Below are 14,612 nucleotides of genomic sequence, written 5' to 3'. Positions count from 1 at the left end.
AGCTAAGACGTAACCCTTTAACCATTTTTAATAGAAATCTCAATGAAATGATTTCTATATTTCTTTTGACTTACATAAAAACTGTATAAAATCCAGGTTATTTGTCTTGGTGATTTAAAACCAAAATAAAGCTATTTAATAGCAGTTCCAAACTATGCCTATTTTAGAATTTATTTTAATATTAAAATAAAATTATGAAATAAATAATACCAAACGGTGTATGATTGATATATACATAATCATACATGCTATATATAAATAATACATATACATATGGTTACATATACTAATATATATAATTATTTATACTGGTTATATATAATTTGTTTACATAAATAAATATTATTTATATTTTTATATATATTACATATATTTTTTTAAGGAAAAATACTCAGCTCCAAGAACTAGAATATTACCAGTATCACTGAAGCTTGTTTGCCCCTTCTGAACCCCAAACTCCAAAACATATCTGTTAAACATTCTCTCTCTTCACTATACAGTAAGTCCCCTACTCACAAACCTTCAAGTTGCGAACTTTCAAAAGATGCGAACATGCATTCGCATGTCCAATCACTTAAAGTTAGTTAACGTGTCTGATGTACACTGTCATGTGCGTGCATCCTCTACAAGTGGTTGTGCTTCTGTGTACTTTACTGTACAGCACTGTATGGAGTACAGTAGTACAGTACCTTTATTTCAAGCCCAGAATGTCCGGAAGCAAGTGTAAAAGCAGCATTGGTATACCTGGTACTACTGTAATTTTCAAGGTACTGTACTGTAAGATTAAAAATGTTTTATTTTTTGTGTTTGTTATGTATTATCTGTGTGAAAAGTGTTATAAACCTATTACAGTACAGTACTACATAGCCAATTGTGTTAGTTGATACCTAGGCTAACTTTGTTGGACTTAGGAACAAATTGGACTTAATGAACGCGCTCTCAGAACGGAACTCGTTCGTATGTAGGGGACTCACTGTATGCAGTTTTTTAAAAATCATAGATAATTATAACCTTAAACAGTACACCCAGAGACCTTGCAAATTTATAAACTTTCAAAATGGAATGATTCTGTATTGATTATGTATTTCTGCTGTTTTCCTTTCATATTATCTTTTAAGATTCATCCATGTTGAGAAGTATATCAATATATCATTCATTTTTATTGCTTTATTTGCATATGAACATGCCACAATTATTTATCCATTCCACTGTAGACATTTGGGATACATCCAGATTTTTGCTATTATTATTATACCGCTACTGTGAACATTCCTAAATATGGTTCCTAAGTTTCTCTGGAACAGTGGTTCGCAAACTTCAGCAGTGATCAGAATTTCACCTTGAGGGCTTGTTACAATACAGGCTGCTGGGCTCCAGTCTCAGAGTTTCTGAATGAGTAGGTCTGGAATGGGACCTGAGAATTTGCATTCCTAACTAGTTCCCCCATGATGATGATGCTGTTGGTCTGTAAATCATACTCCAAAAGCCACGGCTCTAGTATAGTAGTTTTTAAACTTTATGGTCTTAGGATCCACTCTAAAATTAGAGAACCTCAAAAAATTTTTGTTGAAGTGGGTTATACCATATTAGAAACTGATTAATTACCATAATTAACTGATTAATTACCATATTAGAAATTAAAACTGATTTATCTTTAAAATACATAAATACACAAATACACAATCCATTAGTTGTCAAAAATGATGTTATCATATGTTATGTAGCCTCTGGAAAATTCCACTGTGTACTTGTACCAGAATGAGAATAAAAAAGGCAAATAAGTCTTAGTATTATTATGGATATAGTTCTGACCGCAAAAACTCCAAGAAAGGATTTTGGCAACCCCCAGGAGTTCCATAACCATGTTTTGAGAACCAGTACGCTAGGGCAAATATCTAGAAATGAAACTGATAAATCTAAGGTAGAAACCTGGTTCAACTTGACTGGGTAACAACAAATTATGTTCTAAAGTGACTGAATCAACAAATAAACTCCCACCAGCAACGTACCTTTCTGTTACTGCACATCCTCATCAACATATGGTACTGGTGGACTTCTACATTTTTACCTATCTGGTAGCTATAAAATAGTATCTCGTAGTTTTTGTTTTCCTGATTATTAATTAGGTTGAGGGCATTTTTTTTCCACATGGACTTTCTGCCAACAATTTCTATTACTTGGGTCTTTTGTTTATTACTTCCTTTTCCCCTCCCCTCTGAGTACAAGTGCCAACGTTTTGAAAAGAAGTTGCTAGATGGCTTTATTTCACCTAAGCTCTCAATATTTGAAACAGCTCTTTATCCATTTCCACCCAAATGCTACTGTGCATTTCTAGGCTGAATGGTTTTATACCAAGTCTATATTTGGAATTCCTTATATGCTCAATCCAGTCTCCCCCAACTTGGGAGCAATTTAAATGTATTTTATTGAACAAAATGTTTCATGGCATCCTCAGATGCCATAAATCCTGGGCTATATCAGAGTTTTTCAGCTGTGACCCACTGGAAAGCCTCAGGGTACCCCACACCGCACACCATTCTCTTTTTCATCTTCTTCCTCTTGTCCCCCACCTTCACCCCACTCCTGTGACTGTGGTATATACCAGGGAGTTCCAAATCAAGTTTCACTTTAAAAAAATATTACATCACTATTAAAAAAAATTTTTTTTGAACAATCACTGCTATAATATTCCTAGAAAAATCTAAACAGAACAAATGCAAACCACATTAAATTGGTTATAAAATAGGCATAGAAGCATCTGACATCACAGAGAGGTTTCTGTGTAACTTCAGAGGCCTTGCACCAGAAGAAATTAGTGTAAATTAGATTTAATACTTTAAACTTTGTATTACCACCTACAACCTAACAACTACAAAAGCGAGCCGTCTAACAGAGGAGCTTACTGTGAACTCTGCACAGTAAGGTAAATCACTCCGGTGGTTATGCAGTCTCACCTATCACAGTGTTCACGGGCAGAAGTAGTGGAAGAGGTGGTGCTGGTGGAGCTCCAGAAGGAGGAGGGACAGAAATGTTTTCTAATAAAATAGTTTATAATTCAGGTCAGAGTGCAATAAACAGAACTAATCATTCTGAAACAGTAAGGAAGTACGTTTTGGAAATAAGAAAAAAAGAGAAAGATACCCATATGTAAAGCATGTTCGAATGAGTAAGAATTTTACTAGGTAAAAAGATCATTGAGTTCACGCATTCATTAACTATAAAATATGCCTGTTTTTATAAGTAGCTTTTTCTCCCTTTTCAACAACATCCTTGAGAAACTAAGTATTTTTCCCTAACAACTTTTGATTATCAAACTTACTTTTAAAGTGTGTACTTTTAACACCATAAAGTCCTCCTTTCACTTAATAAAAAAATCAAGGGACCAATTTAATGCTCTGCTGTGATTTCTTAAATTTTTATATAATCTAAAAAGTAAAAGAGCTTCTCCTGGTTTAATCCCATTTTATATTCATGGCATTTTACTGAAATACGTATTGAATACCATACATAAATGTAGTCAAGTCACAAAACCAGCTAACAGTGGAGTTGACATACTTACTAGCCTATAAGGCAACATCAAAGTTCAATGATACATAATTCACATTAAAGACACTGATCTTTTGGTTGAATTATCAATAATATTGGTTTGCTCTTGAAATAATAAATATCATTCTTGACTTGTGCCCAAGGCAAGTATTTCTAAAGCAAAATGTCCAAAAAGTTATTTAATAAAGCTATTTAATATGCTTTTCTATAAGTAAGGAGAAACATCTGCAAAACTCTAAAGACCCTGTGAAAACCAATCAAAAATTGTTTTTAAATTTGCTTTCATTCTGGCAACAATCTCATAAGTTTAATAAATAGTTTTATCTAATGTAATTAAATTATTTCAGACTTCCATAATAAAGCTAACTACTACCACATATTAAAATGGGTGAGTATATGACACACCTGGTCCAACAGTGGGTGGTGAGGGTGTAGGCACGGCAATGGGAATGCCAATACTGCTGCTGCCACTGTTTTCTCGGCTTCCACTTCCTCCACTGCTTCCACTGCAAAGGAGAGAGAAAAATCATGAAAATAGCAATTCTAGAGATTTACTCAGGAAAAAAATCAACTCAAAGCCACTAAATACTCCTTTTATGATGCATATGTGTGTGCTTGTATGTATACACACAAGTATATATAAAGACAAATTTTAACAGTCCAATATAAATTTTAACCCTTAATACTTGAAGTGGTTCTTGTGTTTCACTCTATTTCTCCAACTACTGAAAAACCAATATAGTCACATAGTACTCAGAACTATAAGAGATCACTGAGACATGAATGACCAATATAATCTTATAGTACAATGAGTCAACAAGGATTTATTTAAAACCTCGTATAAACAGCAGTGAACAAACAAGACATGAACCACACTGTCATGGAGCTCTTCACTGAGACTGTGAAAACTGACATTAACAAATAGTGTGATGGAAGCCACAAAAGATGCTATGGAAGTTAATAAAAACGGTAACCAGTTTTAGTCTGAAATTAGTATGTAAACCTCCACTCATCTCAAAGAATGGCAATAAAACACGGAAATGTTTGGAAAAAATGAGCAAATGACAAAAAAAAGACAAGACAATAATGAAGTTTCAGCAAGGCACAGTCTAGAATAGTTGATACTACTAAACTTTAACCAATTACTTCTATGGACTTACTGTCCCTTTAGGTATACAACCTCGCACTGACCAGTTTTAGTAATGTATGTGTGCACATGTACATTATGCAAATGTACATATGTACACGTGTAGCCTTAAGCTCCATATTATACTTTTAAAAATCAACATCATTGGCTCAGTAGGCCCAGAAACCCAACAGGGCAATGATTTGCACTGCCTAGATAAGTTTTTTCCCTCCAATATGAGCATTCTATAATCACATTATCACATACTAATAGAAAGGGGAAAAAAGCTATTTATATAACAAAAATAGCTTTGCTATGAAGGCCTCCCTCCTCCCAAGCTGGCCAATACTCTGCTTTCTGCCACCACCGTATCACAGACAGATGAATATTTTTGCACTTACGCACTTCCACAATTACTGGCTTATATGCCTTTTTCTAACATGGAGATTGGCAAGTTACAGCCCACAGGCCAAATCTGGCCCATGGTCTGATTTTTACAACCTGTGAGCTAAGAACATTTTTTTTACATTTTAATTAGTAGAAAAAAAATCAAAAGAGGAATAATATTTTATGACACATTAAAATTATATTAAATTCAAATTTCAGTGCCATATATAAAGTTTTACTGGAACACAGCCATGCTCATTCATTTACGTGTTGCTGGTAGCTGCTCTCATGCTACAATGATAGAGCTGAGTAATTGCAGCAGAGACCGTATGGACCACAAATCCTAAAGTATTGACAATCTGGCCCTTTATAAAAAAGTTTGTTGATCCCTGTTCTAACAGAACAAGTTCCTGAAAAAAAGAACTATATCTCATAGGTATATCCGTGATATCTAATGAAGTAACTCTTAACAACTAACTAGTTGTTGAATATGATTAAACTATTAATTACTACATCCACTATAAAGAACAACCATGCTGGTATAATAATTCAATAATAAACATATTAAAAAAAACGCAATTTTGGTCCTCATTGAACTTACCCTGATTCAGTAACTGCAGATATCAATATGACAATTTATTTACTAACAATAACAACAAATAACAATTACATAGCATCTAAGAGCGTGATATATCCTGCGTAACTGAAGCCTCCAAAATGATTTTACCAAACTGTATTTCTAATAAAACCATCCTAAAAGTCAAGGTAAAGAGGGTCCTTGCCCAAGTTATTAAGTGAGAGGTAAAAATCAAAGAATAAAACAAATTGAGCTATACGATAATTTTGTCTGGCTTTATAAACTTGCACAAAAATAAAGTGGCTACTTTTGAGGGGAGGAAGGCTGAGGCAATAATTGGGAAAGGGCCTGAGGGGGATTTCTGGATTGCGGTTATGTTCCATTTTCTGATCTGGGTGATGGTTACATGACTATATTCAATTTGTATTAATACATCAAGTTGTTACACTTAATAAAGTATATACTTTTCTGAATGTATGTTATGTTCCATAACCAAGTTTTTAAAAATCCACTGGGTAGCTGATTTCTAGAACTTTTTAAAATGAATTTATATAGTAACATATTCTAGTACATCAACTCTCTTAAGAAATTCTTCCTCAGATCTAAACTGTTTTCTTTCCTCCAACCTCTTAAAGTTTAAATCACATTGTAGAGTTTCTGATGTTTAACCTTTTATCCAAAAAATTTAAGAGTGGTTACCTTCATCTTTTCTAAAAGACCATTTTAAAAAAACATTCTTCAGACTTCATCCAAATATACATTTGTACCTCTGTCAAAAGGAGGAAATACTAGCAATCTGCTAGCAGTATAAATAGATACTAAAAAATCTAAAAAATAGAAGTTATAACATATATTTAAAGGAACATATACAATATTAATACCCTCAAACTTTTATATTCTATATTAGCATTAGACTAGCACTTTACCTTTACCAGCAACTCTATAGGAGTTTGTCACCAATCAATAATGCACATTCTCAGTTCAAAGGCTCAACCTAAAAATTTACCTGTGTGTCCTCGGTCTCTGATTTAAAGAAGCTGTCCTGCCTGGACTATGCTGACTTCCAAGCCTAGCAGGACTTGTCATGTAGTCATTAGGAACTGTTGGAGGTTTAACAGGTTCCAGGGTTTTGTAAGGAGTATTTCGTCTAAAGAAGCATAATAGAGAAAGGAATATGAATAAGAAAGATAAATGGTATTTTCTCCCAAATTTGTGACTGTCCCTTTATAACCAAGTATAACACAAGTTTTGGGTTTTTTTAATAATAAAGTTTGTTTTTAAAAAACATTTTTAATTGGGGTGTATGAATTTTGTTACTTTAACACAAAAGCTAAAATTTGTTGCCTTTTCTTAGGAAAACCAATGGAAAGGGTAATTTAAAAGTTCTCATCTTATTTCTAAAAATCATGGTTATAATTTTTTTAATGCTCAGTAATATCAAACTTTGAAATACATATTATTCCCAGATCAGTAACCCACAAGCCACTGTCCTTGTATATTATGGAAGCTAAATATCTCCTGTGCAATTTACTCCTACCTCAATCTAGAGATATATGAACAAGTACATTCTGATCCTAGATGTGATGCCATTAACTTTTCAATAAATGATTTTAACTTTTCTATTTAATAACTTTGTATGTTTTTTTCAGAGGTAAGGGGTTTACAGAATGAAAATAGAAACTAAGATCCTATAAGAAAGCTGATTGCTGATCCCTGTTACTATAAAATGATTCCCCCACCCCTCCACCAAAAATAAGGAGTCTAATTTTCTATAATAAAGTGAACTATCTTTCAGAAATGTCTTACGAAGTATTCAATATTTGTATTGCATTGAAAATTGGAAAGGAAGAAGTCACAATTACCTTTTCTACTTCTCCACTGGCCTTCTTACAAAGCTACTCTAGAATGAAGGGCCCTAAGATTACCAGCAGAAGCACAGTTAGAAGTACTCCAAGTAAAGAGTCCCCAAGTCTCAGGGGAAACAGAAGAACTGCAGGCTAGCAAACCAAAGTACACAAAGTAGACCACTTATTCAAAGCTCTGTAATATCAATATTGCAAATACATGTGAAGACACCATATATGGAACCTTCTGGTCATTTCATTTTAAATAAACATAACTCAGATTCATATATAAATCTTTTTATATATGTATTTATATATTTTAATGAATTAGAAGATAATAAATAAATAATGCTCATTTACATACATACAAAAAAACTTTTCTAGTACAGAATTCCTTAGAGAATATTACAGAACAGGCAGGTTCATTTTGGATACTGTTCAAGGAAATAGGAACCAAAATGAATTTGTAAAAGGTAGTATTATCACACAGAGAGGGTCCCGTCACAAGGATCCATACATTTACTTAAGTCACAAAAACATCTCTTCCTTTGACATACAAATCCTCTTGTAAGATGTAGCTGAATTCTTACCCCAATGTTCCCCGGCCTGACATGGGAGGACTCGGTGGTTTCTGAGTAGGAGGATTTGTTCTCGACAGTGTGCCAGTTCTTGCAGGCTGGTTATTTCCATGCTAAAATGTGGAAAGAAAAGCTTTTAGTTTTATATCAAATTGTTCTCTTGGTGTTTTGACACCATGTATTATTTTTTTTATTATCAGAATGTGAAATAAGGATTCCCAGACAGTTTTAATAACAGACTTTGGTACTACATTTTAAAAAGTCAAGATACCACTTGCACTTGGCTTTTCTTATTATTTTATGCCCTTCATACCAATTTATTGCAAAATACAGGTGAGATTATTGAATTTTATATATTATTTTATTGTTAAAAATGTTCACTGAGATCTAACTTATCTGCAATTCAAATGCTGGGTTTCTTAAAATTTTTGGAATGTGTGCATGAATATAAACTGCAGATCTCAGTGTCAATTTGCTAAAATATTCATCTAAAAAAATCACCTCTATCCCAACAACTCAGTAACAAAGTCATATATAATGCCTGGGAAACCTCCTAATTGTAAGTCAATAAAAGCAAGGCAACTATCAAAAAATGAGCAAAGCAATAAATGTTAGCAAAATTAATGTTCCTATATAAATGCAGATGTCAATATATCTTTGATATATTAACACATCCAAGCTAAATGTTGCTGATTTGAACTGAGTTTGAGTATATTTAATCTACATAAATCCTATGGGGAAAAAGCAGACAGACATAGGAAAAGTTTTCAAATTTTAGTGGCTCTGCAGCCTCTATCGATATAGAGGGGAAACTGTGGATCAAATGATAAGTAGTAACTCTTACCTTGGCTTTTAGCCACTTTACGTTGCAAAAAAAGGGGGGAAAAAGTAGAAATTAATTCTAGATAAGTTATATCTGATAGGACAGGTTCACATTTACAGTTACTCAATTCATGTTAATAAGCTTTTTTACCCAGTCATATTTCAAATATTTTGTAAAGAAAAGATATCCATAAGCAGCAGGGAAATATTCATGGGTATCACATATTTTTTCAAAATAATACATTCATAAGGAAATCACTTAATTATGCCAATCTCATGCAGCTCCAATAATTTCTTAGGTCAGTATTTTATCCTATGAAATTAATCCAACTGAATCATAGATGATTTAAAAAACAAATTTTGATTTAAACACAAACACCATACCTCATTAAATGTATGGCTACTTTAATACATCAGTGCACAAGACCTAAGACTGCTGGATAATGAATGCCCATGTATGAGTATTCATTATTTGAATGGTAGTATATTATTTTAAAGAGTGATAAACTGCAAATGTTAAAATTCAAAATCACAGCTTGTTTTCCAAATTCAGAAAAGGACCTAGCACCTCAGTGTTTAAAAACAAAATTACAATGCACAATAATAGCTTAGCCAGATTCTAATTAAGGAACAAGCAAACAGGGTCTGGATACCCTCTCATGTGTAGCTTATGAATACAAATCCTGACCAGGCCAACACTAGTAGAAAGTTATATGTTGCTCTAGTTCTAAAGTTTCTTCTGAACAAGTTTGACCATAATTCAAAACTGAAGAAAAGCTGCTTTGATCCTAAAGGCTACTTCTATGAAAACTGGCTAGCTTATATATATGAAATAATGCGTCCAAAGCATCCTACTTGTACCACGCCACTTAAGAAAAAAATGCCTTCAGGTTGCAGTCTTTTCCTACATTTTGGGGTGGGGTGTGGGGTCTAAGTTCTTTCCATAATACCTGCCATTCCAAATATGTATCTATCATTTTCAAGTGACCACAGAAGCAACATTAAGGAAATCATCCAAAAATGGAATATCCTTTGACTTATATTCTCATTTCTAGAAACTGTGCCAGAATCTTGGTATTCTTTAGTGTTTGTTTAGAATAATATGACTCATTTTTATCCTGATTAAACCATGTCTGGAATCCTACCTAGCCACTACATTTCACACCTGGATTTAGAAATTAAACTTGAATAACTTTATTATCCTTGAAGATAAGCTTTATTAATATGATAGCATTATAATACACTAAATACTATTCTAAAGTAACTTAGAAATATTCTAAATATGACCACACATCTTCCCTCATTTGCTGTTTCAAGTGAACAAGAAACAAACAAAAAAAACAGCATACAAGTATAAACTGGTCCCAAATGAAAGGATGAAAGGAGAATTTAATTGGGCATGAAAATTCTAGTTGAACTCTGCTACTATGCAATGGTGTAACCTTTAACCTCTTATGGAGCACAGCCTCCTCTCTTAAGTGCATGTTTATGTATACAAATGTGTTGGGGTTAGCGAGTGTTGGAAGGAAATGATCTCTATACCTTACAACTCAAAATATAATTGTTAGCAACCTGCAAAATTTTTCCATTTCAGTGTCCCCCAAACACATTCAAAACTAGGCTTTTTATTTCCTTAAGATCTCACTTCATTTCCTTAACATTTACATTTATGGATGAGTCAGTTTACCATTTCCTTGGAACCTCAGGTTGAAAATAGAACTCTTTGATTCCTACCTACCTGCAAGCCCGAAGTAGATCATAAGCTTTGCATACCACAGGTACGAAAGTCTGTAAGATGCCAATTCTTTCTCTGAAATGACTCATTAGCTCACTCCTCTAATAAAATCGAAACCTTTAAAAAATACCATTCCTATGTATTATAAAGCTTTAGTGTTTCCATTAATAAAATGTAATAACTCCTAGATCATATGGTCTTTTCAAGGCTTGAAAACAAAGACATATGTGGAAAGTCGTTCATAAGTTATGAACCAGGCTATAAAGCTGTTAATTATTATAACTGTTTAACAGAAATAATTTTAAATGTTTCTACTAAGTGCTCAAGCCTTCTCTAGTCTAAGCATACTCTGAAACCTTGTTCTTCCTTCTATTAGGATGAACTTTAGTATTTTTATTTTATTAGGATGAACTTTATTGTTCATCTTCTTTTTTATTCTCCTTTAGGCAAACTTTCTGGCAGTCTCTCTATGCAAGGATTCTCTTATCTATATCTTATGCTGTTTCCAAAAGTCAAACCAGACTTACCTTAAGATACCTTTTCCATATTTTAAATTCTTACTAAACTTATGTGTACCACCTATTTCATAGCATAAAATGCATTAACACAATAAATATCAATTAAATGAATAATACAAATACCAAAACACTAAAATTTATGCCATGAAAGAAGAAAATATGATGGAATATTTAATCTTGGGGGGTAAAAAACAACACAAAACTTGGTAGCTATAAGAAGAAATATTGGGACTTCCCTGGTGGTCCAGTGGTAAAGAATCCGCCTTCCAATGCAGGGGACGTGGGTTCGATCCCTGGTTGGGGAACTATGATCCCACGTGCCACAGGGCAACTAAGCCTGCGCACCACAACTACTGAGCCTACGTGCCTCAACGAGAGCGCCTGCAAGCCGCAACTAGAGAGAAGCCTGCGCGCCGCAACGAAGACCCCGCATGCCACAACTAAGACCCAACACAGCACCCCCCCAAAAAAAAGAAAGAAAATAAATAATTTTAAAAAGAAATATTAATATATTTGGATACAATTTTTTAACATCCTGTAAATATTTGTTTAAAATACCAAAGCATCAAAGTCAAAAGCCAAACAGCAGGATGAGGAAATATTTGCCAAAATATAAGGAGCTAATTTCTTTGATAGAAAAAAGAACCCTTACAAGTCAGTAAGAAAACAAACTTCTAAATAGAAAAGTAGGCAAAAGATAAGAAAATAACTCTAGAACTGTAAGTACAGTGTCTTCCAATCCTTAAAAGTGCTTTAGACGCTAATTTAAAAATAAATCTACAGTTTTCCTCCTTGTAGTTTTGGCCCTGGCATTTGCTCATTAACTATTCCAAATTTCCAACTTTCACAGATCTCTACAATCCTCTAGAAATATTTAAGCCAACAATGATTTCTTAGGGAAATAAAACTGGATCAATATAGCTGCAATGAGACTACTGGGAGAAAAATAATTGTATGTATTTGTATATCACAGAAACAAAATGTGGACAAATAAGCCACATATCAGCTTCTGACCACCCACCCTCCTACCCATGGTCAAAAAAATATTTCAAAATAGTCCGTACAATAATGTGACTGTACTTAATGTCACAGAACTGTACACTTAAAATGGTTAAATGGTAAATTTTATGTTATGTATATTTTACAATAAAAAACTTAAAAAAAAAATACCTGCGTCTAAACTATCCACATTACAAAAAGTAGATTGCTAAAATTGACATCTGCAGACTTTCAGTATATATTATGCAGTGTTTACATTTCTCATTTGTACATACATAATAAAACAGTTAAATTTTCTCACCCAAAATTTCCTTGTAAAGTTTGGTTTCATTTTATACTCTGCTATGTACTATGTATTAAACTGTTAAACACAATTATTAGTGGGGAGATAATAGAGGATAATCACTTCTAAGATGGTGACAGATTTTTTTTTTTTATGAGTGTATATTGCTTTGGTAGGAAGAAAAATCAAGCAAAAGGGGAAGAAGTGAGTGCATGAGAATGTGTGTGCACGGGTGTATGTATATGCATGTATGTATATACATAATTTTTACTTCCAAGGCAGGTAATAATAAGTTCTTCCAAATTCTCAAAATTCAAATTAAATCAATCTAGTCTAAATATCTTAAATTAAAATTGAACTTAAACTCTCAGACAACCCTAGCCACATCCTTGGATAAAAATACAAGAAACGAGTAACCTGCTCTACATTTGCAAAGTGTTCCAACTTCCAAGCCTGACAGTGAAGGGGAGATTCCAATAGTCTCTGAGAAGAGCAGAATAAAGAGCGATGTCACCAGCTATACTCCCCTCTTGATCAGGAACCCCAGATAAGTCAGAATGCAACAAATCCAGCAATAGCACCAGGCAGATAACCAGCTAGGAAAAGCTTCAAGATTCTAGCTGACCCCTAAAAAAATTATTATAAATATTCTGGAGACCAGAAACAAAATCAAATAATGGTCCTCTAAGAAAGGGACTACCAAATTTCAGAGGAATAGTTTATCTTGAGCAAAGATAGCTAAAGAATTCAGGTCATTCCAGATGCTTCCAAAATAACACATGAATATCTAAAAAGTTGAGAAGCTACAGGTATCCTTCAAGAGCAGCTAATTCTGCCATGCTAAGAAATGGACAAGGGCAACAAACAATCCCTTTCCTAAAAGCCTGTTGGGGCAGGGGGTGGGAGAGTGGGGAGTGATGCACAGAACAAGATTACACACAATTGCTTCATTTTGCATAAACTGCTGAAATTATATCCACATCCACACAGATGTATTAATACACACATATTTATGAATAAATGAATAAAAGTATTTATAAATTACTTTCTAAACCAATTCTGGAAAGCATATACATTTTTTATTCTTAAAAATTCATTCAGTAGTGAAAACAAGACTTGGCATTGACAACACAAATTTATAACATCAGTCTAGGATTCAAACGGCTTAACAAATGAATGGCCATTTTAAGTGTTTATATCTTCTTGAATACAGCCTACTGCACATGTAAAATTCTGCCCCAAGCTTAGTATAATACATAACTAGTATTAAATAAATGTTCTATAAAAATTGTATTGCTAATTACTAAGAGAATCTATTAATTCTTTAAGAAAATCAGCTTTCTCACTATATTTCCTATCCAAAATATTTATTGGATATGCAAATTATTTCAAGTTAATATAATATAAAACGCTTACCTTGACACCATGGCCCACATCATCCAGAACTGTATAGTCAATAGGTTTCCGAATATACCTTACAGGACGCTCCATATTTGCAGGCGCTATTATTTTGTGAGTTCTTGATGTATTCTTATTTGTTGTCAAAATACCAATCTCTCTTCGAGCCACTTTCTCTTTATGAATGTCCACAGTCTATATTTTAAATTTGAACAAAGCAAGAAAATATTATTTGGAAGAGTAAATAATATATACGATATCCACATATAATGGACCATAAGACTGTATCACATGTCTATTTTCCAGTGAATAATACTGCATCTTCCCCATCAAAATTAAGCAAATTAATATCTTTCAGGCTCAAAACATGGACTATCTAAAGGTGATTAAAAGCACCAACTAAGTTATTGGTTTTGATACCAAAATGATTCTTAGGAAAGCAATTTTCTTTCCTAAAAACCTGGTGTGTATGGAAAGGGAGGACTCTTGCTCTGTGTAGCTTACACTTTATTTTGTGGGGATACAGACCAGAAAAAAAAATCAGTAATAACAACTAGATGAAGTACTATAATGACAGACGCACAGTTTATTTGAAATTAAAGGTATTGAGAGCAAGATGTCCAACTAGGTTGGGAAGGCTTTATAAAGTAGGTTTTTAAAAAATGAATAGAAATATGAGACAAATATGTAAATTATTCAAGGCAAAAAGAACAACATGTTGCAGACAAAGGTGTAAGAGAAAAAAAAAAAGGTAAGACCAGAGGTTCCAATCTGGCAGCACGCAGCCTACACATCTGCA

At 33.3% G+C, this 14,612-nt stretch overlaps 1 protein-coding gene across 13 annotated transcripts in view; it reads right to left on the bottom strand.

Moving 5' to 3' along the window:
- ABI1 (abl interactor 1) overlaps positions 1 to 14,612 on the bottom strand; it is a 103,413-nt gene that overhangs the window by 11,531 nt on the left and 77,270 nt on the right. For 4 of the 13 annotated variants that reach the window (XM_082647262.1, XM_082647268.1, XM_082647271.1 and 1 more), the window contains exons 3-8: positions 13,832 to 14,008; positions 8,903 to 8,917; positions 8,071 to 8,171; positions 6,643 to 6,783; positions 3,952 to 4,052; positions 2,955 to 3,035 (exon numbers count right to left, since the gene is read on the bottom strand). In XM_082647262.1, coding sequence (XP_082503388.1) covers positions 2,955 to 3,035; positions 3,952 to 4,052; positions 6,643 to 6,783; positions 8,071 to 8,171; positions 8,903 to 8,917; positions 13,832 to 14,008 — 616 coding nt within the window. The remainder of the gene's footprint in view (positions 1 to 2,954; positions 3,036 to 3,951; positions 4,053 to 6,642; positions 6,784 to 8,070; positions 8,172 to 8,902; positions 8,918 to 13,831; positions 14,009 to 14,612) is intronic. The other 9 variants (XM_082647269.1, XM_082647263.1, XM_082647270.1 and 6 more) reach the window with 3 other exon arrangements.

This window comes from Grampus griseus, assembly GCF_964374135.1.
Source record: "Grampus griseus genome assembly, chromosome: 2".
In the NCBI taxonomy this organism is placed as follows: domain Eukaryota; kingdom Metazoa; phylum Chordata; class Mammalia; order Artiodactyla; family Delphinidae; genus Grampus; species Grampus griseus.
This window is presented reverse-complemented; position numbering and strand designations above follow the sequence as displayed.